The sequence below is a fragment of the Podarcis muralis genome, chromosome 13 (assembly GCF_964188315.1).
Source record: "Podarcis muralis chromosome 13, rPodMur119.hap1.1, whole genome shotgun sequence".
Lineage (NCBI taxonomy): Eukaryota > Metazoa > Chordata > Lepidosauria > Squamata > Lacertidae > Podarcis > Podarcis muralis.
The window spans coordinates 32,169,054-32,190,886 of record NC_135667.1 but is presented as its reverse complement, the minus strand read 5'-3'; the positions used below and the strand labels follow the sequence as shown (position 1 = coordinate 32,190,886).

The window sequence follows — 21,833 nt, the reverse complement described above, 5'->3', positions numbered from 1 at the left end:
TAGACTGTTTTAAGGCACAGCTTTCTTATTTCTCAACAACCACAACAAAAAGAAACTCGCCTGAAATCCATTTAATTCTGAACCTGAGATTTGGGTTTTGATAGAATTTATACATCGTTTTGGCACAATGGTGGCAGAAGCAAAGATGGAGGAAAAGAGCAGTGTGGAGACGTGTGAAACAGGGGGAAGATAGCTGGAGGAAAAGCCAGTGAGAGGCAGAATATGGAACCACAACATCTTTGTGGGAAATGACCAGAAGGCCAAACAAGAAAGGACCATTTGTTCACCAGCACTCCACACACAGATCAACACAAACCCTGTTCCTAGTACATAAAATCTAGATTTCAGCAGACACACCACCTATCCGTTCCTTAAATTCATCTCTCAGGCAATCATGAGGGCTGGAAACCTCTCTTTTTTAAAAAGATGATAGCATAAATTCTCACATACTTATGTTCTGTGCCAGATACTACTACACACATTTCCCAGCCTATGGAACAGTGCAGGAAAAACTTTATCCCAACCCAATCACAGTGATTTGAGCTCCCCCAGTCCCCTCTCACCTTTCAGCTCGGTCAAGGTATCTCCCAGCTGTTTAAGCACCAGGGATTTCTCCTCCAGCTCTTGCGAGGAGATAATTCGGTGATTGTGCATCAAATCTTTCTGGATCCTCTCCACCGATTTCTCCAGGTCGCTGTAGACACACAAAGACACCAACACAGAAGTCAGAGAGTGAGAAAAGGATGCACGTATGCAGGTAGGGAGAGACAGATCTTTCTCCCAGATTCTCATTTTTCCATTCTGAAATCCAGTTCTCCACATTTAATGCAGCAATTCGCATTTTTTTTAAAAAGCCCATTAAAGTTGTCAGCATTTTAGCAAGAATTTCACCTAATAAAAACATTTTTGTATGCCATTTTCACTGAAGTGCATATTTTTGCAAGCGATTTCCCCAAACGTTTCCACCAACACATTACTCCTAATGCATGCATTTTTGTAAATGTTGTTTGGTTTGAGAACTGCACTGCAAGATCCAGAGAAGTACAATTTTTGAAGGATATCTATGTTTCCAATTCTCATACTATTATGGAAAGCAGAAATTAAGTTGTTTTGCCTTTAAATGCAAACTAAATCGACTCTCTCCTCTGTCCCCAGAGGTGGGGCTGGTCTTATTCTTCCTTCTTTCAAAGAACATGGAAGGGGAAGGCAACATGGCACCAGTGAACTGGTTTTAATAAGCTTCAAACTAGAGTAGGAAATGTGTTTTTTTTTCTCAACCCAAGAGCTGCATTCCTCCAGGATCAACCTTCCGTTTCAATATGAGTAGGAAAATGAAGTACCCCTAAACATTTATTTTTTTTAAAGCATTGGATCTCTCCATCCAGGTATGCAGGAGACATCAAGAACGCATTCCAACCAATCAGAAGCACTAGAGGAAAAGGAAGAGCAGGGCTGGTGAGGGGCGTGACCTGGGAAGAGGGGGTGTGACCTGCGAAGAGGGATGTGGTCTGGGAAGAGGGGGTGTGGCCAGATAGAGAGGCTTATAGGGCTGTTTCTGTGTTGATTATGGGCCACTGTTTAGATTATGCACTATTTTGGCCACTTTGTGGGGATACTCTCCTAAAAAGCCGGGATATGTGCCTATGAAATAAAGAGAACAAATCTACCTGACCACCTCACATCTAGGCAACACTACTTTACTCATTACCGGCCTTTGCCTCCTGTTGTCTCTCCTCCCTCCAGCCAGTTCATATAACCTTTGTTAAGCTAATTCTACAATCACATCATGCAGGCTTGTAAACAGCAATTTAACCGATCGCTGGCGGCAAGCGAGACTGATTGATGTGTGAGTAGGAATGTCGGGGAATTCCAACGAACATGGAAACGGGAGTGAAATTTGCCAACACTCGCTTATAATAATAATAATAATAATAATTTATTATTTATACCCCGCCCATCTGGCTGGGCCTCCCCAGCCACTCTGGGCGGCTTCCATAAAAACCAAAAATACAATAAAATATCACATGTTAAAAACTTCCCTGAACAGGGCTGCCTTAAGATGTCTCTTGAATGTCAGGTAGTTATTTATCACTTTGACATCTGCTGGAAGGGCGTTCCACAGGGTGGGCGCCACTACCGAGAAGGCCCTCTGCCTGGTTCCCTGTAGCTTTGCTTCTCGCAATGAGGGAACCGCCAGAAGGCCCTCGGCGCTGGACCTCAGCGTCCGGGCAGAATGATGGGGGTGGAGACGCTCCTTCAGGTATACTGGACCGAGGCCGTTTAGGGCTTTAAAGGTCAGCACCAACACTTTGAATTGTGCTCGGAAACGTACTGGGAGCCAATGCAAGTCTTTCAAGACCGGTGTTATATGGTCTCGGCGGCCGCTCCCAGTCACCAGTCTAGCTGCCGCATTCTGGATTAGTTGTAGTTTCCGAGTCACCTTCAAAGGTAGCCCCACGTAGAGTGCATTGCAGTAGTCCAAGCGGGAGATAACCAGAGCATGTACCACTCTGGCGAGACAGTCCGCAGGCAGATAGGGTCTCAGCCTACGTACCAGATGGAGCTGGTAAACAGCTGCCCTGGACACGGATTTGACCTGTGCCTCCATGGACAGCTGTGAGTCCAAAATGACTCCCAGGCTGCGCACCTGGTCCTTCAGGGGCACAGTTACCCCATTCAGGACCAGGGAATCCTCCACACCTGCCCGCCTCCTGTCCCCCAAAAACAGTACTTCTGTCTTGTCAGGATTCAACCTCAATCTGTTAGCCGCCATCCATCCTCCAACCGCCTCCAGACACTCACACAGGACCTTCACCGCCTTCACTGGTTCTGATTTAAAAGAGAGGTAGAGCTGGGTATCATCCGCATACTGATGAACACCCAGCCCAAACCTCCTGATGATCTCTCCCAGCGGCTGCATGTAAATGTTGAAAAGCATGGGGGAGAGGACAGAACCCTGAGGCACCCCACAAGTGAGAGCCCAGGGGTCTGAACACTCATCCCCCACCACCACTTTCTGAACACGGCCCAGGAGGAAGGAGCGGAACCACTGTATAACAGTGCCCCCAGCTCCCAGCCCCTCAAGACGGTCCAGAAGGATGCTATGGTCGATGGTATCAAACGCCGCTGAGAGATCCAGCAGAACTAGGAAACAGCTCTCACCTTTGTCCCTAGCCCGCCGGAGATCATCAACCAGTGCGACCAAGGCAGTTTCAGTCCCATGATGAGGCCTGAATCCCGACTGGAAGGGATCCAAATGGTCCGCTTCTTCCAGGCGTGCCTGGAGTTGTTCGGCAACCGCTCGCTCAATCACCTTGCCCAAGAATGGAAGATTTGAGACTGGGCGATAGTTGGCCATCGTGGCCGCATCTAAAGATGGTTTTTTAAGAAGCGGTTTAATAACCGCCTCTTTCAGCGGGTCTGGGAAGGCTCCCTCACGGAGGGAAGCATTCACCACCCCACGAAGCCCATCGCCCAGTCCTTCCCGGCTAGCTTTTATAAGCCAGGATGGGCAAGGATCCAGGAGACAGGTGGTTGGTTTCACTCGTCCAAGCAGCCTGTCCACATCCTCGGAGGTAACAGATTGGAATTGATCCCACTCAACTTGACCAGACAGAACTCTAGCACTCTCCCGCCCCGGCCCTGCTCCCACGGTGGAGTCTACTTCTTCCCGAATCTGAGCGATTTTATCTGCAAAAAACTTTGCAAAATCATTGCAGGAGAACATGTGGCCCGTACTGGGCCCCGATGTTGCAGGTGGTTCCGCTAAATTGTGAACCACCTGAAAAAGTCTCCTGCTGCTGTTTTCTGCAGATGCAATAGAGGCGGTGAAGAAATTCTTCTTCGCCGTCGCTATCGCCACTTGGTAGGCTCGACGTTGAGCTCTAACCTGTGTCCGGTCAGATTCGGAATGAGTTCTCCGCCACCGGCGCTCTAGCCGTCTCAACGATTGTTTCATTGCCCTCAGATCCGTGGAAAACCACGGGGCTGTCCGGGCTCCATGCAACCGGAGAGGGCGCTTCGGAGCCAAACAGTCAATAGCCCTGGTTAACTCCACATTCCAGCGGGCCACCAGGGAATCAGCTGAAAGGCCATCAACATGGGATAAAGCATCCCCTACCACTCTCTGGAAACCATTTGGATCCATTAAGTGGCGGGGGCGGACCATCCGAATTGGTCCCACCTCCCTGCAGAGGGGATGGGTCGCAGAGAAGTCCAGTTGCACCAGGAAGTGATCTGACCATGGCACTTCTTTCGTTTCGCTTTTACTTAGTGTCAGATCACCAACATCCATAGAGGTAAACACCAGGTCCAAGGCATGTCCACGGCTATGGGTTGGGCCAGACTTATTCAGGGACAGCCCCATGGAGGCCATGCTTTCCACGAAGTCCCGAGCGGCCCCTTGTAAGGTCGTGTCGGCATGGATGTTAAAATCCCCTAGGACGACCAAGCTAGGTGTCTCCAGGAGAACATCCGCCACAACCTGAAGCAGCTCGGGCAGGGAATCCTTGGTGCAGCGGGGAGGTCGGTACACCAAAAGGAATCCTGTACTGCCCCTATTGCCCAACTTCCAGAACATGCACTCAGAAAACTGGGTCTTCCCAACAGGACGCCTGGTGCAAACTAATGACTTCCTAAAAATCACTGCAACCCCCCCTCCCCGCCCACATGACCTGGGTTGCTGTGCGTAAGAGAAACCTGGTGGACAAGCAGCGACAAGGACAGGCCCATCTGCTTCATCCAACCAGGTCTCTGTTATACATGCCAGGTCAAATCCTCCATCCATGATCAAGTCATGGATGGCAGTGGTCTTATGAATCATTGACCTGGCATTGCACAGCAGCACCTTCAGGTCATGTGGGTATCCCTTGCTGATTCTAGTATCCATCCGGTCAGGACCAGACCCGGAGGCAGGGATAGTCCTCAGACAACGACTAAACCTGCCTCCTCTGTAATGATAGGGTCTGGTCTTAGCGTGACTCCTCCTCCTACCCGTGATCACTGAGATCGGTTGTCCCAGTGCATCCTGCCCTGTGGAACATGCCCCAGCCATTTTATGGGCTGGGGCCCACTCCTCGGCAGCCCTGAACCCTCCCCCTAAAAACAAAATAACACCTTAAACAAACAACCAAAACCAATAAAACAATACAAACGAAAAATGTAAAAATTACAAGAACATCAAAAAAAAAAAAAATTCCCCGAGCCCAACCAACATCCATCCCACCCCCACCCCGCACATACAAAAAATCCAAAGAATTAAAAAACAAACAAAAAAAAAAACACATTTTAAAAACACTCTGTGCCTCTCCGGCAGTAACAACTGTCCTGGTGAGGCCTGTCAGGCCCCGCCCTGGGCCAGATGGTAAGTGGCAGGAAGGAGCAGGGCCCTCAAGCACTCACTCAGGGAGTCTTCCTGGGCAGCAGGCCGCAAGCCGCACGCAGTCCTTATGAGGCCCCAGGCCCCGCCCCAGGCCAGATGGTAAGTGGCAGGAGCAGGGCCCTCAAGCACTCACTCAGGGAGTCTTCCTGGGCAGCAGGCCGCAAGCCGCACGCAGTCCTTATGAGGCCCCAGGCCCCGCCCCAGGCCAGATGGTAAGTGGCAGGAAGGAGCAGGGCCCTCAAGCACTCACTCAGGGAGTCTTCCTGGGCAGCAGGCCGCAAGCCGCATGCAGTCCTTATGAGGCCCCAGGCCCCGCCCCAGGCCAGATGGTAAGTGGCAGGAAGGAGCAGGGCCCTCAAGCACTCACTCAGGGAGTCTTCCTGGGCAGCAGGCCGCAAGCCGCACGCAGTCCTTATGAGGCCCCAGGCCCCGCCCCAGGCCAGATGGTAAGTGGCAGGAGCAGGGCCCTCAAGCACTCACTCAGGGATTCGTTCCATGTCAGGAATGAAAATCGATCTAGGGAATACAATCGGCAATGGCTGCTGCTGTTGCTTTCAGCCCACAAACAACATGCAATTGATTACGTTTCCGCCTGCTGCTCATTTGAATTTTGTTTCCTCTGCAGTGAAATGAACGGGATGGAATATATTGTAATGACAATGCAATATTTTAAAGTTACAATAATTTTGCCATAGTGGGCAGGGTGAGAAATAATGTTGGTTTTGGTGGAAGATGAACTGCAGCAGAATGAAAACAGTGCTGTGTGAGACACATACAGGGAAGAATGGGGGAAAATGCATTCTTACACCCCTATGTGTCAGAGGGAATGTATGTGAGAGTACGACCGTAATAGAGTCAGGCGTGGGTTTAAGCATTGGACTGTGCCTTGTGTGTGCATGAATGGTCCTTGCGTTACTGGTATGTGTGTGAACATGGATCTAATAATAATAATAATAATAATAATAATAATAATAATAATAATAATTTATTTATACCCCACCCATCTGGCTGAGTTTCCCCAGACACTCTGGGTGGCTCCCAATTACTTCCCTAAACAGGGCTGCCTTCAGATGTCTTTTAAAGATAGGATAGCTGCTTATTTCCTTCACATCTGAAGGGAGGGCGTTCCACTACCAAGAAGGCCCTCTATCTGGTTCCCTGTAACCTCACTTCTCGCAATGAGGGAACTGCCAGAAGGCCCTCGGTGCTGGATCTCAGTGTCCAGGCTGAACAATGGGGGTGGAGACACTCCTTCAGGTATACAGGACCGAGGCCGTTTAGGGCTTTAAAGGTCAGCACCAACACTTTGAATTGTGCTCAGAAACGTACTGGGAGCCAATGAAGATCTCTCAGGACCGGTGTTATGTGGTCCTGGCGGCCGCTCCCAGTCACCAGTCTAGCTGCCGCATTCTGGATTAATTGCAGTTTCCGGGTCACCTTCAAAGGTAGCCCCATGTAGAGCACATTGCAGTAGTCCAAGCGGGAGATAACTAGAGCATGCACCACTCTGGTGAGACAGTCTGCAGGCAGGTAGGGTCTTAGCCTGTGTACCAGGTGGAGCTGGTAGACAGCTGCCCTGGACACAGAATTAACCTGCACCTCCATGGACAGTTGTGAGTCCAAAATGACTCCCAGGCTGCGCACCTGGTCCTTCAGGGGCACAGTTACCCCATTCAGGAACAGGGAATCCCCCACACCCACCCGCCCCATCCCCCCAAAACAGTACTTCTGTCTTGTCAGGATTTAGTACGTTTCCCTGCTGCAAAAGAATCACTATGGGGTGGAAAAAGAATTCAGGATAAAAAAATAAATCAGGAAGCTTACTGAAATAGAAATGGTGGAGTAACAAGCCGTTTGCCCCGCCTTCAAACTGACTGGATTAATGTAAATTTGAGTCATGACAAGGAAGGAACATTTTTAGATGCAATAAATGATTGTGCTTTGGAATAGTTAGCCATTGAACTGACTCTTGATTTTTCTTAAACCCTGCCCGGAATCTAGTGTGTGAGAAAATTGCCCAGAAAGACTGACCTAGCCATACTTTAAACTTCAAAAGTCAGGATTTCTCCACAAATGAGGGGATTAGCTATAAAGGAGCCAAAAGGTGTAGCTAGGAAGGTCAAATCCCCTCAGCAAGCCTGGAGGTAATTTAAAACCATTACAATACAGGCTCAGATAACATGTACACTGTAGATTAGAAAAAGACAGCACACTGAAGACCAAAAGGTTACAAGTGTGGTTAAACAGCAAAGTCCAGGAAGCAAGAAAAGGCAAGGCGGCTTCTCATGCTGTGAAATTCTCAGGTATGCATATGCAGTAATTCTCAGAGAGTTCAGCGGGTCTTATTAGATTCTAGTAAAGATGTTGGAGACGGCAGGCAGCTATATGAAGCCTCTGTAGCAACCTGAACTGCTGAAGACATCAGAGGAGATATGTACAGTGAAACCTTGTTTGGGGGAAGTGCAGCTAGCTTTTAAATTTTGTTACATCATCTTCAAAAGAAACCTGAGTATCTTACAAGAACAAAAGCAAGTCGTATTAAAAAACCAAAATCATAAATATATCAAAACGATAGAATGAAGCTGTGAACAAAAACAGAAGCATAGAAAACAAGACACATATATAAAACACAAAAATAATAGCAGATTAAAAGGGGGTGGGTGTTCAGAAACAAGCCGCAAGGCTTTCTAAAAAGCCAGATTTTTTTACTTGGCATCTAAAAGCATTTGATGCTGGAGCTAGGCAGGCGTCCCAAGGGAGGGCATTCCATGGGGCTGGTGCCACAACCAAAAAAGGCCCTGCTTCTGATAGATGTCGACTGCCCTCTAAGTAGTCCAAAGCAACGCCTCAAACACTGAGCAAAGTGCAAGGGGGGGAGAGACACGAAGAAGAGGTGGTCCTTAAATGAAACTAACCCCGCCACTTCTTGCTTTAAGATAAGAACCAGCAATTTAATTTGGCCCTAGGAATGAACAGCAGACCAAATCAGAGTAGGACAATGTATATTTAGCCACCCAAATGCAAACAGCAGCTTGACAAGGTACATCTGCTGAAGTTCCCCTTCTATAAAACTATTAAAGGTATTGGACCCCTGCCTTTTTTCTTTTTTACTCTGTCACCCTAAAGGACAGGGGCAGGAATGGGGCTGGAGCCCCACCAGGTTCCAAAGTATGTCTCATTGAGATGTAAGACCTGGACGCTTGTAAAAAGGCATTCTTAGCCCTCATCACCAAGCTCCAAACAGCAGAGTTCAGGAGGAACATAGGAAGCTAGTATGTTATATTGAATCAGACCACTGGTCCATCTAGAGCAATATGGTCTCCACTGAAGGGCAGTGTCTTTCCAGGTATCATACAGGGAGTCGCTCCTATCCCTACCTGCAGATGCTGGTGACTGAAGCAGGAGCCTTCTGTACACAACACAGATGCTCTGCCACAGAGTTATGACCCTTCAATGAAACCTCACCCAAAACCAGCCAGATTTCCAGTACTGGATCAGCTGAACAACCCTCTGTCTCCACTGCAAACCAACAGCTATTTTCATCATATCTGGGTTAAGTTCTGATTTGTTCACCCACATGCAGTCCCTTACAACTCCCAGGGTTTCCATTGCAATCCCTAGGTTCTGTTGACATTGTGAGACAAGAGGCTGGGTGACATCAACATATGAATGATGCGCTGGTCCAAATTTATGTGGAGGTTCACTCAGCAGTTTGGTGTGTGTTAAAGAACCTGGTGGACAATATGGAACCCAGAAGCTCCCCATAAATCAATTATAATGGGGTAAATGAGTAGTCCCGCCCCCCCCCCAATGTCTTTATGCCACATTGATATCAAATAGATGCATCAAAATATGAAGTTTTAGAACTAATTAACAAGGGACATATTCCTAGTCTCTTTGGTGTATATATAGGTTGTAGCCCACATTTATTCGTGGTCTGTCTTTAGCTTCTTCAACTTAAACAGCACTTCCTTTTTGTGTAATTCTCCCTATAATATATTTATGTTACCATATTTGTTGAATGGCAGCACCATTCTGGCAAGATATGATATAATACTGTTGTCTCATTATCTTCTATATAAAGAATCTACAGTTTGGGATCTAGAATATGTCTGTACACTATGGTGGAATTGCATCTTTCTCTTTGCTAAAAAAAAGAAGAAAGTTCTGCAATCCAATTAAAGAAAAAGTCACTCAATTGATCATTTTAATTTTGGTCAATTAATCTAGCTATTACATTTGCACAAATGCAATTGAGAAACCAGGGTGAATTGCAGCAAGGTAATCAAATACGATAAAATCCAGAAAGCATTCATGCAGTCTGATACTATTCATGAATGCAAATGCCTCTCCATCTCTTTAAAACTTTTGCAAATAGCACCTGGGGTGGGGGAGGAACTGGGCTGAGTCCGCAGCATGAGGAATTTATTCCTGCATTTGTATGTCTTGACTTTCCTCCCTCAGAGCAAACAGCAGACTGCAGCAGGGTTGGGGGGGGGGGAGGTGCAGGGGAAGGATTAAACCTTTATTGGTCCTGATCTAGATTGGGTGCACATCTGCTACTGTAAAAGTAATAGACAACTCACTGAGTTCCATGGGACTTAATCCCTAGTAAGTGAGTAAGATTGTAGTCTTAGATGGCTGCACTGAATAATTTGATTTGCTACCCACTTTCCTTTCTCCTTATTTTTCTTACCTCCCCCCACCCCACTACCCCTGCCTTTAAACTATGTTAAATTTCAATAACTATAGGAAGCCCGAGTTGTTTTGTGGTGACAGTTGCAACTCTGCAAGGGGTAAACTGCGGTGCCAAGGATTCTTTGAGGAGAAGACTTTACTCCAAATGTGTTTTCAACATATAGTGTGTTGCGCAGCCTAAGCCTTTCAAATCTCCATTCTAATGATTTCATGGGGGCAAACCCAGTTGTATTTCATTTGGGAATTTGGGACTAGTGAGTCTATAGAGAGTGAGATTACATTTCATCCAGGGAAGGTTGCTGAGCAGAATGAGCAATTTGTCACAGACAGCAGGCACACATAGGGACACTTTTTCCCCTGGATGCCCTTCTGCAGGTGTGCACAAACTTTTATTTATTTATCTAAAAGTGTTTCTAAACCACTTTTGTGTTTTTAAAACTCTAAAAGTTTTCAACCAAGAGAGGACACTGGGATTATCCAGCCAACAGAGGACACTGGGATTATCCCCATATGAGATGGATCCACATGTATATATTTTGTAACTGTCTGCCTTCAGGGATCCAACTGTGAACTGATGATGTGAGTAAACTTCTTTTATATACTTTAAACAAGATTGTGGCGTGTTTATTCTTTGAAGAGGGATATAAGGGAACTTACCAGGAACCTAATCGTGAGAGGCTTACACAAGCCTGCAACCAGCTATCTGCTGTGCGTTTAAAAGGGGAATGTAAAACTCTGCTAAGTAAAAGAACTTGCTAGCGCAAGTTAGGAAGGATATTAATAAACAATATTCTCATCTCCTGCCTCCCTGAACCTTCCCACATATATCCCCTTGCAAAACCCTCACTTTAGCTGTTGGGTGATGAGCTCTTCCTCGTTGAGGTAGCGGAGGCGCTCCTCTTCCACCAGGGTGCGCTGGCGCTGCAGGGGATCCTCCTGCTTGCGCATGGTGTCTGTCACTCTCACGCTGATTTCCGTCTCTGTCCGCCTCAGCATCGTCTTCACCGTCTCTTGGTTTTGAAGCTGCAAAGGACAAGCGGGGATGGGGGGGGGTGGGGGGGGAGAGAGAAAATCAAGGTGTTGCAGGAAGACAAGCAGTTGCAGCTTAGAGGAACCATCGAAGCCACGGTGCATCAGAGGCTGGGAAAGAAGAGGATGAAAAGAAAGCTCCTCCAGCCCTTTTGGGAGCACACTTGAAGAGCATCCTGAATAATCAGGTGATTCAGAGCGCAACTAATCTGCCGCTGAAGATAACGGGGCTGCTCTCTGCGACGTGCATCTATTTCCTTTTATGTTTGTGGCTTCACGTCAAGGGCACTTGCTCTGATCCAAGGAAATGAATCTGAGCATGCAAACAGCAGGTTCTTGCGAGGAGATCTGATGCTCTGCGCTGGCAGAAGCCTGGTGTGTAGAAGGGAAAGGGTTTGACACGCGCCTAAACCCATCACCGTTCCCATAGGACACCCCCCAAAAAAGCTGGCATACTTTTCTCTGTGGGAGCTCTACAATTCTATGATTCTCAGTTATAGGATACCTGCAGGAAGTTACGGGACATGCACAGATTGGAAATGAAGCAGTGTGCCCTGCCCCAAAACTTTTGCAGGCGCAGACAGGGTTGAAAGCGGGATTGCTGGTAACTGCCCTGATACTGTCATGGGCACAAATAATCATGAATGCACATTAACAAGGACGCCAGGGGAAGCCCATAGATTCTCCCTCCATTACGCTCATAGGATTGCTCTGCCTGCTGTCATATAATACTTAGAAAAAGGAAATATATGCTAGGGCTAAGCCCTGACAATAATTACACAGAATCGTGAAAACTAATATCTCTGAACATGGGATTTCTGTCTGTCCCAAAGAGCTTGGATTTCTTGCACTTGGATGGATTAACTTATATTTCTCATTCAATAAAAGAACAGGCCAGAAAGATGAAATTATTCTCTCTCTCGTATACCCAAGTTAACCTCTTAATGCGCCCTGGCCTAAGGCAAGGCTGCCTTTTGGGTGCAGCACCTAGAAGAGAAGCTCTCAGGATGCTCTCCCAGAGCCCAGTGGAGCGATGCACTCCGCACGTGAATGACAATGACGGAGGCAGGCAAAGCTCAGAGACCGGACGTGGAATGCTTTCCAAAGTTCAGAAGCGTCTGGGGGAAATGAGGCAGTGTGAGCCATTTGCCTTTCCACCCCTCTGCACCATTCGCCACTTTCCTGCTTCCAACAAGCTGTCACTGTTAATTAGCTCTGGAGCTAAGCAACTCCGAGGAAAAACACTGGCGCCTCCCACGCTCGGGGACGACAAGATCGGATCGCTGGCTCTGGATGCGCAGCTGCCATCTGGCCTTTCGCTTGGTGCCAGATATTCCAAAATAACCCGTCACCGAGAAGGGTTTGTTTTGGTGAGCGCTGCTAATGAGAATAAAAGCCAAATGAAAAGGGAAAAGAGATGAAGGGTGAAAACAGAGCAAGATGGATTGGGCCTGGGTTTGTTTTGCCCCCTTTTTGTTTTCAAGGCAAGCAGCTTGCTTTTCCCTGGACGTCAGAACAAAGTTCGCTGCAAAAGGAAGGCTTGGGAGCGGCCGCCAGGACCATATAACACCGGTCCTAAAGGATCTATGCTGGCTCCCAGTACGTTTCCAAGCACAATTAAAACTGTTGGTGCCAACCTTTAAAAAGCCCTAAATGGCCTCAGCCCTGTATGCCTGATGGAGCATCTTCACCCCCATTGTTCAGCTCAGACACTGAGGTCCTCCTCCCCGGCCCTTCTGTCAGTTTCCTCACTATGAGAAGTGAAGTTACAGGGAACCAGGCAGAGGGCCTTCTTGATAGTGGCGCCCACCCTGTGGAATGCCGTCCTATCAGATGTCAAACAGATAAATAACTATACAACTTTTAGAAGACATCTGAATGTTTGAAGTTTTATTATGCTTTTATATTTGTTGGAAGCTGCCCAGAGTGGATGGGGCAACCCAGTCAGATGGGCGGGGTACAAATAATGAAATTATTATTATTATAAATGTGAAACATGAGACTTTGCTCTTTATACCCAACTGAAATGAAGCTTCAGTACCAATGAGAGCATAGAAAGCTGGCTTCTCCAGAATCAGACCAATGATCCATCTAGCACAGCATTGGCTACCCTACCATAAGGACTAGAAACTTGCCCTTTTTAAAATGAAAGCTGCAATTTCCTCCTGATGCACCCAATAAAATATATTCCTAACTTTCGTTTATTTTATTTTTCACTCCCATGGAAAGGCAGTGTAGACACAGCCCTTCTCCAAATCCAGCTCACCTGCAGTTTCTTCAGCTGCTGCAGCTGGTTGCGGAGGTCGCTGGCATTCTGCTGCAGGTCGTGAAGATGCAGCTGCATGTGTAGACGGGTGATGGCAGTGGGCTGCCCAGCCGGTGTCCCAGAAGTGGATGGGGGTGGAGGACCAGGTACAGGTGTCCCAACGTTGCTTCTGCTGGGGGCTGAAAGAAGGACAGCAGGAGAGAGATTCATAACTTGTACAATCCAGAGTAATAGAGACTTGCAGTTGCTTTCAGTCCAATATTGAACTGGCATTATACTCTAATGCCCAGTGCAAAGCATATATGCCTTTCATTGTAGAGATGCCAAGACCTGGACCAACATCACTCTACGACCATAGAGAATAATGGGACAAGAGCAACTCTCAATTCTTACCACAAGTTTGGACGGGTGGGGTTATTGTGTTGATCTCACAACTCACTCCAACCCAAATTTTCCTGTTCCTGTCCCTCATTTCTCCTTCCACCCCTATCTTGTGCATGACAATAGCAAGTCTCTCTGGATACGAGATCACATTCTAGTGGTCTGTGTAAAAATGTTTTAAATGAATAAATAAAAGATTGGATGCCTGCGTCAATTCAGCGTAGTTTTCTGGCTTGGCTCCTGGAGCAGGCAGGAGAGGGCGGGTGAAAAGGGGGAGGTGCAACAGTGACACAAAAGTCTTAGCAGCTACGTACTTCCTCAGTACAGCAGAGCTTTCTTAATGGACCTATATCCATGTTGCTTCCAGGAGGCATATCTATTGAGCATCCATCCCGATCTGTTTGCACCAAGTTTGTGGGAAGACTATTTGATGTCTGCTGAATACAGGTCATTGACTGATGGATGTATATTGAGCATCCCTTTGTTTGGGCGGAAGCCCTATGTCATCAGGTCAAATAAGTATTATCATACACTTTCCAGTGAATTTTCCATGATTTTCCTTATTGCAAAAAGTCTGTGGTTTGCTTTCTGATGGGAGTGAACAGGTTTGTTGGGCAAAGGTACCAATTTGGCCAAGTTCAGAGATAACAAAGGGGGTGGGTATCCCAGCATCACCTCTATCCAGCAGTGGGGTCAAAATCAACCCCCTCTATCTTGTGATAAGGCAGCCTTGGGGACACCAAAGCAAGATGCTCACTTACGTGCTGAAGGAGGTGTCCCTCCGTTAGTCCCTTCTGTCCTCTCACTGCAAGAAAAACAAGGATTAGACACAGAAAAGGAAGAGCCACTATTACTATGATGGGGAGGATGTGGAAAACGACAGGACAACATTGTGCATCTGTTGTGGGGATGAAAAAAGTTTACCAGCTTTGGTTTTCCAAGTTTCTAATGTTTCCAGGCTTAAATTCCATTCTCTACATTTCCACACTAATTCAAATTATTATTATTTAATTTTTTAAAGAAAAAAACAGCCTCATAACTATTTGCTACTTTAGTGTGAGCTTCTAATAAATAATTTTTTCTGTATGCAGTTTTGACTAACACAAACATTTTTGTAAGCAGTTTCCCTTAATATCATGCCTGCTTGCATGTTATTTTCCATAATGCATGCATTATTGTTCATATTGCTAGGCTGGCTCACAGTGTCACAAAATTCAGAGAAGTGTGAATTTCAAAGGATAGCTGTGTTTGAGTTCACGTATTGATTTGAGAAGTGCAAGTTAGTTAGTTTCTCATTAAAATGCAAACAAAGTTGAATTTCTTCTCCTTCCCCAGTGTGTTGTTTTGGGTGGTGCCTGGAAAAAGTAAGTGACAAAAGGATCCTGATCAGCAGAAAGGGCTGTCGACAATAAAAGTGGTTTTTGTTTGTTTGTTTGTTGCATTCAGTCTAATCTTATTGACACAGGAAGATATAATTCAAGTCAATAAATATTTCCAATAAAAGTATCTCATATAAGAGGCAGAGCATTTATACCACAAGAATCCTGAGACTGAGGAAAGGAGCAATATTTTAGTACATACATAAGAGAAGGCAATGTTAGGGGCTGTTTTATGATGCAAACTGATATACAGACGTACCTTGGAATTCAAGCGGAATCCGTTCCGAAAGTCCGTTTGACTTCCAAAACGTTCAACTTCCAGCTGCAGGAGTGTCCGGCAGCCAATCAGAAGTTGCGGAAGCCGTGCTGGACATTTGGCTTCCAAAAATCATTCAAAAATTGGAACACTTTAAGCATTACACCACAATGGCTCCTATCTCTATGGATCTGTATATTTATACCAACCCTCACCAGGGAAATGCCTGATCCACAGACTACCCTGCTTCCTCTGTCAATGAAGAAAAAAAATAAAGCATCAGAACATGCAATGCCTGCCCCAGCCTCTTACCTAGGATTTTCTGTGTCGGAGCTTCGCATCAGGGCACTCTGCACCAGTCCTGTGAGGCTGGCAATCTGCTTCTCCATGGCTTCCATGCGGTCCCTTGGGGGGGGGGGCGAGGAGGAAAAAAGGACCTGGTGAGACATGAGCTTCTTGCCCTCTTTCCTCTCTGCCTAGCTATGGAGTGGAGAACCTTTTTCATCCTCTGGGGCACATGCCAATCATGGGTTAGCCAGAGGCAAAAGTGGACGCAGCAACTCATGTGAATTTTACCTTTGTATGGTAGGCTAATTTTTTCATACTTGCACATTCCTCTCTGTTCTCCATCCAGGCAAGAAAGGCACATTATCAGAGTTCAAGGACACATTCCAGCCAGGCAAAAACACTCAAGGAGGGTGAAAGGGAAGGTTGGTGGGTGGCATCGCTGGGAAAGGTGTGAGGCCTGGAGAGAGCCTCAAGGGCGATAGCAAGAGGCCTGGAGTCCAAATTCTGCTCCCAGCCTTCAGGTTTCTCATCCCTAGCCTAGCGCTGTGGCAGTATGAGCAAACATGCTAGTTTATAATTATTATCTGTTTTTATAAACTCTTCTATCCTGCCTGTCTCTCAGCTTACAATATAAAGAAGTCAAAAACGTTAAATTCACCACAGCGGAATATATATTAGTAAAGTAACAACAAAATGCCAGGAAAACCATCGGAAAGTCTGCATTAAAAAGAAAGCAGCACCTGAGCAAACTCAATTTATCATCCTCCATAATGCCCCCCGGAAGAGGGGCATCTTCACAATTCATTGAAAACCGAGGAGCAACGGAGCAAAACAATGGAGCTTCCTGAGGACATGTGAGAAATGTAAGAACATTAAGAGCAGCCCTGCTGAAATCCATCCAGTTCAGCATCCTGTTTTTGACAGCAACCCAGCCAGGTGCTTTTGGGAAGCCCATACCCAGGGTAAATAGGACAAAGCATCAAGGGTGTTCTGTAAACCTGCTTTCCTTGGATGGAAGCCTGGCCTCCAGCAAGCCTCCATTGAAATGGCTGCTGGGGAGAACAGGAAAGAAGCCATTTATGAGGTGGGGGTGGGGGTCCTAAATTCTGGAAGAGAATCAAACGCCAACCCCCAACCTGTTGGTGTGAGTGGTTGTTGTACCAGTAAAAACTGCCTATCCTATTGAGGTCAGCGCAACTTGGCCAAGATAAGGCAGCTAGCCCTTTTCTTTTCGGGGGCCATAGCTCTTGAAAAAGAGGTAGGACAGGTGTGGGGAATCTTTGCCCCCCCCCCCAGATGTTGTTGAACTACAGCTCCCATAATCCTCAGGCACTGAGTGAGCTATATTTCAGAAATATCTGGAGGGACAAAGGTTCCTCATACCTAAGATAAGGCTTACCTCATAAAGGGGAAAGGCAACCCCCCCCCCATAAAACAGGTCTATTTGCACCAAATCTGGTGGAAAATGCAGTTTGTTTGGATTTATTTTGGCTACTCTCTCCCTCAAAATGTGTATCCCAGAGGCATTCCTCCGTCAGCATTCCTTGAAGGTTCTGTACTGAGGAGAAATTTCTCTCTCACACACTTTCTGGTACATTAATTTCTGACAGGTCTGTGCTTGCCATTCCTTTGACCTCTCTCCTGCTCGGCTTTCACTCTCCCCCGCCATCCATCTCCCCCCAACCCGCCCTCTCTTGCTGATTCTAATCATTTCTTCCTTTCTATCTTTTGGTTATCCTAATGAGCTCTGTTCCTACCATTCCCCCTGACAACTCTACTGACAACTCAGGAACCATCCTTGCTGTAGAGATTTAGACACGGGGAGATTGAACATCAGATAAGGTACCGTTTTCTTTTGCTAATCTAATTTGCCTGAAGACAACTTCTGCCTGCCCCCAAAAAAGAGAACAGGAGGAGGAAGACACCGGCAAGTTCCAAAGGGTGGGAGAGAAAGGGGATGGATGGAGAGCTAGAGTGGCAGGGAATACACACAACCATTCCAACTATTTGGGATGAAAGCAGCTGGTTCCCCTGCCCTGCTGGTTCCCCAGCCCTACTGAGATATTGCTTTTCTGCAGTCAGGTGGAAGTGGGATTAAAATGGCAGCCACGAAGCATGTAATACAATGCTATTTTATCCAGCGATGCCTTTCTCCATGGCTAGCTAAGATTCTTTTATAGCATTTATCCAGAAGACAGTCTCATTCAACAAAGGTCCTTCCTAAGTTTCCTGTTTGCATGTTCTGCTCATTATACTTATTGTGATTGGGAGATCAGTGAGTGACTGCCCCTTAATTGCCCCATGAGCAGCAGTGGTACCTTCAGGGCGTAACTTTGGGGCAGATGTCCAGGGCCCCTACTCAAAAGAATGAACAAGAGGGTCCCCAAATGAAGCAGGGCTGCCTTACAACTACTGTTCCTGCTGTACCATTAAAACCATTAACCCAGTTACCTGAATGTACCACTGGCAGGCAATGAACTAAAAAGCAGATGTTTGGGAGAGGGATGGCTAGAGGAGGTGAACACTTGAGAGGAGAAAGGAGAGGGGGCAAACTGAAGAAAGGAAGGATCGACGAGAAAGAAAGACTGGAAAAAGCAGTTACATGGGGCCTAGAGTCAGAAGGATTGTGCATGGTTGTCAGGAAAGAAGAAGAAAGGCAATTTTTGGAATCTGGGTAGAAAAAACAAGGCAGGGAATCACGGAGGTCAAATAAGTAGGTGTACCGCTGTGCATGCAGTAAATCCAACGTAACTCGTCAAAACCTCTCAGGACAATAGCAATTTTGCACAGTGCCAAAATCTGCTCCAAAGCAGCAGGCTCTGCATTTAAATGTTGAAACTCAGAAAATACTTATCAAGGTGCCAGTCACCTTAAGAACGGTACTGGTGGTCACCAGGAAGTGACAGCCTCCCATCTTACCTTGTCTCCGTATCCTTGGCGGGCACAGGTGAGCTGAACCCAGAAAGGGGGCGTTCCCCAGGTCCAGGGAAGAGCTCTGGGGGCCCTGAAGAGCTGGGGTTCCTTGGCTTGTTGACAGGGCTTTCCATGAAGACCGAGGAGCAAGAGTCTTTGCGGAAGGTCTGGCGGACTGGAGAGGAACGGCTTGGGGGCCCTGAGTAAGGGCTGTGGGGGCTTTGGCTCTGCTGAACGTCTACCAGCCGGCCGTCGGCAATTTTCTGCGGCGATGAAGGGGGCAAGCGGAAGCCCATCCCCGGACCGTAGGTGTCGCTGTAGATCTGTGCGTTGGGCTTATACAAGCTGTCTTCCAGTTCGGACTGCAGGGCAGCAGCTGAGTAGGTGCTGAGGGAACGGACTGAGCCCCGCTTGTAGAGGCCCCCTGGGTAGGCAAAGGGGTCCCCCATCCCAGCCAGGGACTGCGTGGACGTGATGCTCAGGCGCCCCTCGTGCACCATGCTGTAGGGGTCGGCATACAGGCCCTCGTTCTTCACAAGCACCATGTTCTTCCCGGCCATGTCTTCGTCTGGCTTGACGTCCCGGCGTTCCAGGATAGCGCTTGGGCTTGGCGAGACCCCCTGGGCTGGAGGAAGGTTGGAGAGCCGCTCGCCATGGTGCACAGGGCTGCCGGCGTAGGAAGGTGGGCGCCCACCACTGTAGGACATGCGGGAGCGGGACGGCGAAGACGACTGGAGCACTGGTGGAGGTGATCCAGAGGTGAGGTGAGAAGCAGGTGACATGCTGTTTAGGCGCCGGGTGGGAGAGGACTCCCTGGAAGTGTAGACCATCTCTCTCTGGGAGAATAAGTGATCAGACAGTGAGAATGTTATAAACTCTGCCCTCCTTTACACATGGGGCCCAGGTCAAAAGTTGCAAGGAAAAGGTGGGAAGAATAAAGCTGAATGAAAACCAGACCCATCACTCATCCCTGTCACCTAGCTCACACAAACAGAAGATGGAAGTGGTAAAACCAGACCCTACCACTTCAGACTGCAGCAGGGTAGGGGGTGTACAGGATGCCTCCCCGTGAGAAAAAGCCGGTATGTACAAATTTGGCTTACCAGAGAAAAGGCTAGACCAAAACCATTCTCCCTGGCTTAACTGATTTCTATCTGGAATGAATTTCATACACCAGAGAACATTAAATAATGTAATCCCCATTTGTAGTGAAAAGTGGTAAAATCCTAGAACCAGTTCACCACTTTGATTGCAGTGTGAACTAGGCCTATCGGTGGCACTAATCTTCTCTGATACCTCAAATTCTGCATCAAGAGCTGAATTCCGCAACATGAATGCATTATGAAGAACAAATATATTGCTTTAACTTTTTATTCACTACTCCCATAAATCTCCTGCTGTGATAGTGATGCTAAAAAGTTTTTTCCTGGCCCCACAATTCCCCCAACCCAATTTGTCAATATTAAAACAAAAATATTGTTTATTTTTTTATTGACTGCTTCTATAGGCCTCTCAATGTGATGTTGTGATGCCAAATGTTTTTTGTGAAACCCACTCCCATTGCAAATGTGATACACACACACACACACAAAAATTGGTCACACCCACTTTTACATGGGGCTCTGAAAGGTTTGACCACAGGTAAATGCAACGCTTGGCCTGAAAAACGATAGACAACCCTGACACAGACAGTGTAAAAGAAGATATCCTAGGCATCTGCAGAAGGGCTTCGCTTGCAAGGTGACCATCATCTGGACTGTGTTCAATGGGCAGGCGTTGCTGAAATGTTCCTTAGTAATCTGCCCCCACACACACACCTACCACCGCACTAACATCCAGTGAAGACAAAAACTGTTCAGGGGCCTTACTGCAGCCCACTGTCTTACCCTCAGGTCTCCATTGGTGATGTGGGATCCGGGGAAGGAAGCATAAAGGGGCTCTTTCCGGTAGATTTTGATAATGCTCCTATCCTGGATATCCCTGCAAGAACAAAGGCATTAATGGAACAAATGAATGGCAGCCTTGGTCATTATTCCAAGGGCCAGACTATGCATGACCATGATGGCAGCAGTGACTGCTGCACAGAGGCAGCCTGATGACATCATTGGCCCACGCCACAGCTGCTGGAGACTACTGGGCAAGAGTCCTCCACTTCCTCAATACTGAGGATTTACACATCTCAATAGTGAGGATTTTTTTGCAGTAACCTGCTGTTGGGTTTAGATGTGTGAGTTTGTCTGTACAATTCAACCTCTGGCTTTTGCACACGGATTCTGTGCTCTTGCTAATTGGAAAAGCTAACATGGAAACTGTGGGTAGCAAGAAAAGAAAAATGGTAACTTCTACACAGTATGGGGCAATTTTATTGAACACACAGGTAGTGAGGCACATGGGAGAGTAGTGTTTGGGGTGGGTAACATAGTTTGGAATACTTGAAATATACATTTTACACCTTTCAAATTGTTGCAGATATAATGTATTCCTTCCTTTTAATGAGATTTAAGCACATGATGTGTTATTTTATGGTTTTAGAGATTATGAAAATGTTTGAAATATATGCTGTGGCAAACTTACTTTCTTTCTTTCTTTCTTTCTTTCTTTCTTTCTTTCTTTCTTTCTTTCTTTCTTTCTTTCAGAATGCTGCCAGACTCCAAATGGGAGGTGGGGTTTGTGGCCCCAAAGCATACCTCTAAAGCACGCACAACCCTAAATCCTGGAAACGGCAGTTTGTTAAGGATTCTGGGAATTGCAGCTCTGTGCGGGGTCAACTAAAGTTCCCAGGATTCTTGGGGTGGGGTGGGGAATGTGCTTTAAACATGTTTTAAAGGTATGATGTGTGTACACATCCAAGGGCAGAAATTTGACTGCTCTCTGACCTATTGAAATTGCTTAGATGGGATATGTTAGACCAAGGTGGGGAAACCCTTGCAGGTCGAAGGACTGTGTTCCCTCGTGTACCATCTTCTGAGAGGGCTGCATGCCTGTGGTGGGCAGGGGCAGACAAAAGTTGCATTCCATCTGCACAAAAGCCAGGTGTTTTTATACGGCTCCCAACACAAACATACCCATCTTTTCATCCTCTGCCCTGGCAAGTAAGAGGCATTATCACAGTTCAATGACATCATCCGGCCAGGCAAAGCACCTGAGGAGGGTGTGGAGTGTGGTCTGAGAGCAGCCCTGAGAGCTTGACCGAGAGGCCTGGAGGGTGGCATTCAACCCATGAGCCAGAGGTTCTGCACCCCT

The 21,833-nt window shown here is 47.0% G+C and overlaps 1 protein-coding gene across 16 annotated transcripts in view; it reads right to left on the bottom strand.

Moving 5' to 3' along the window:
• The window catches only part of SRCIN1 (SRC kinase signaling inhibitor 1), a 259,534-nt gene that overhangs the window by 34,468 nt on the left and 203,233 nt on the right, over nucleotides 1–21,833 (bottom strand). For all 16 annotated transcript variants that reach the window (XM_077917324.1, XM_077917322.1, XM_077917321.1 and 13 more), the window contains 7 exons: nucleotides 20,477–20,570; nucleotides 18,597–19,426; nucleotides 15,702–15,794; nucleotides 14,516–14,559; nucleotides 13,374–13,552; nucleotides 10,926–11,101; nucleotides 564–694 (listed from right to left, as the gene is read on the bottom strand). In XM_077917324.1, coding sequence (XP_077773450.1) covers nucleotides 564–694; nucleotides 10,926–11,101; nucleotides 13,374–13,552; nucleotides 14,516–14,559; nucleotides 15,702–15,794; nucleotides 18,597–19,426; nucleotides 20,477–20,570 — 1,547 coding nt within the window. The remainder of the gene's footprint in view (nucleotides 1–563; nucleotides 695–10,925; nucleotides 11,102–13,373; nucleotides 13,553–14,515; nucleotides 14,560–15,701; nucleotides 15,795–18,596; nucleotides 19,427–20,476; nucleotides 20,571–21,833) is intronic.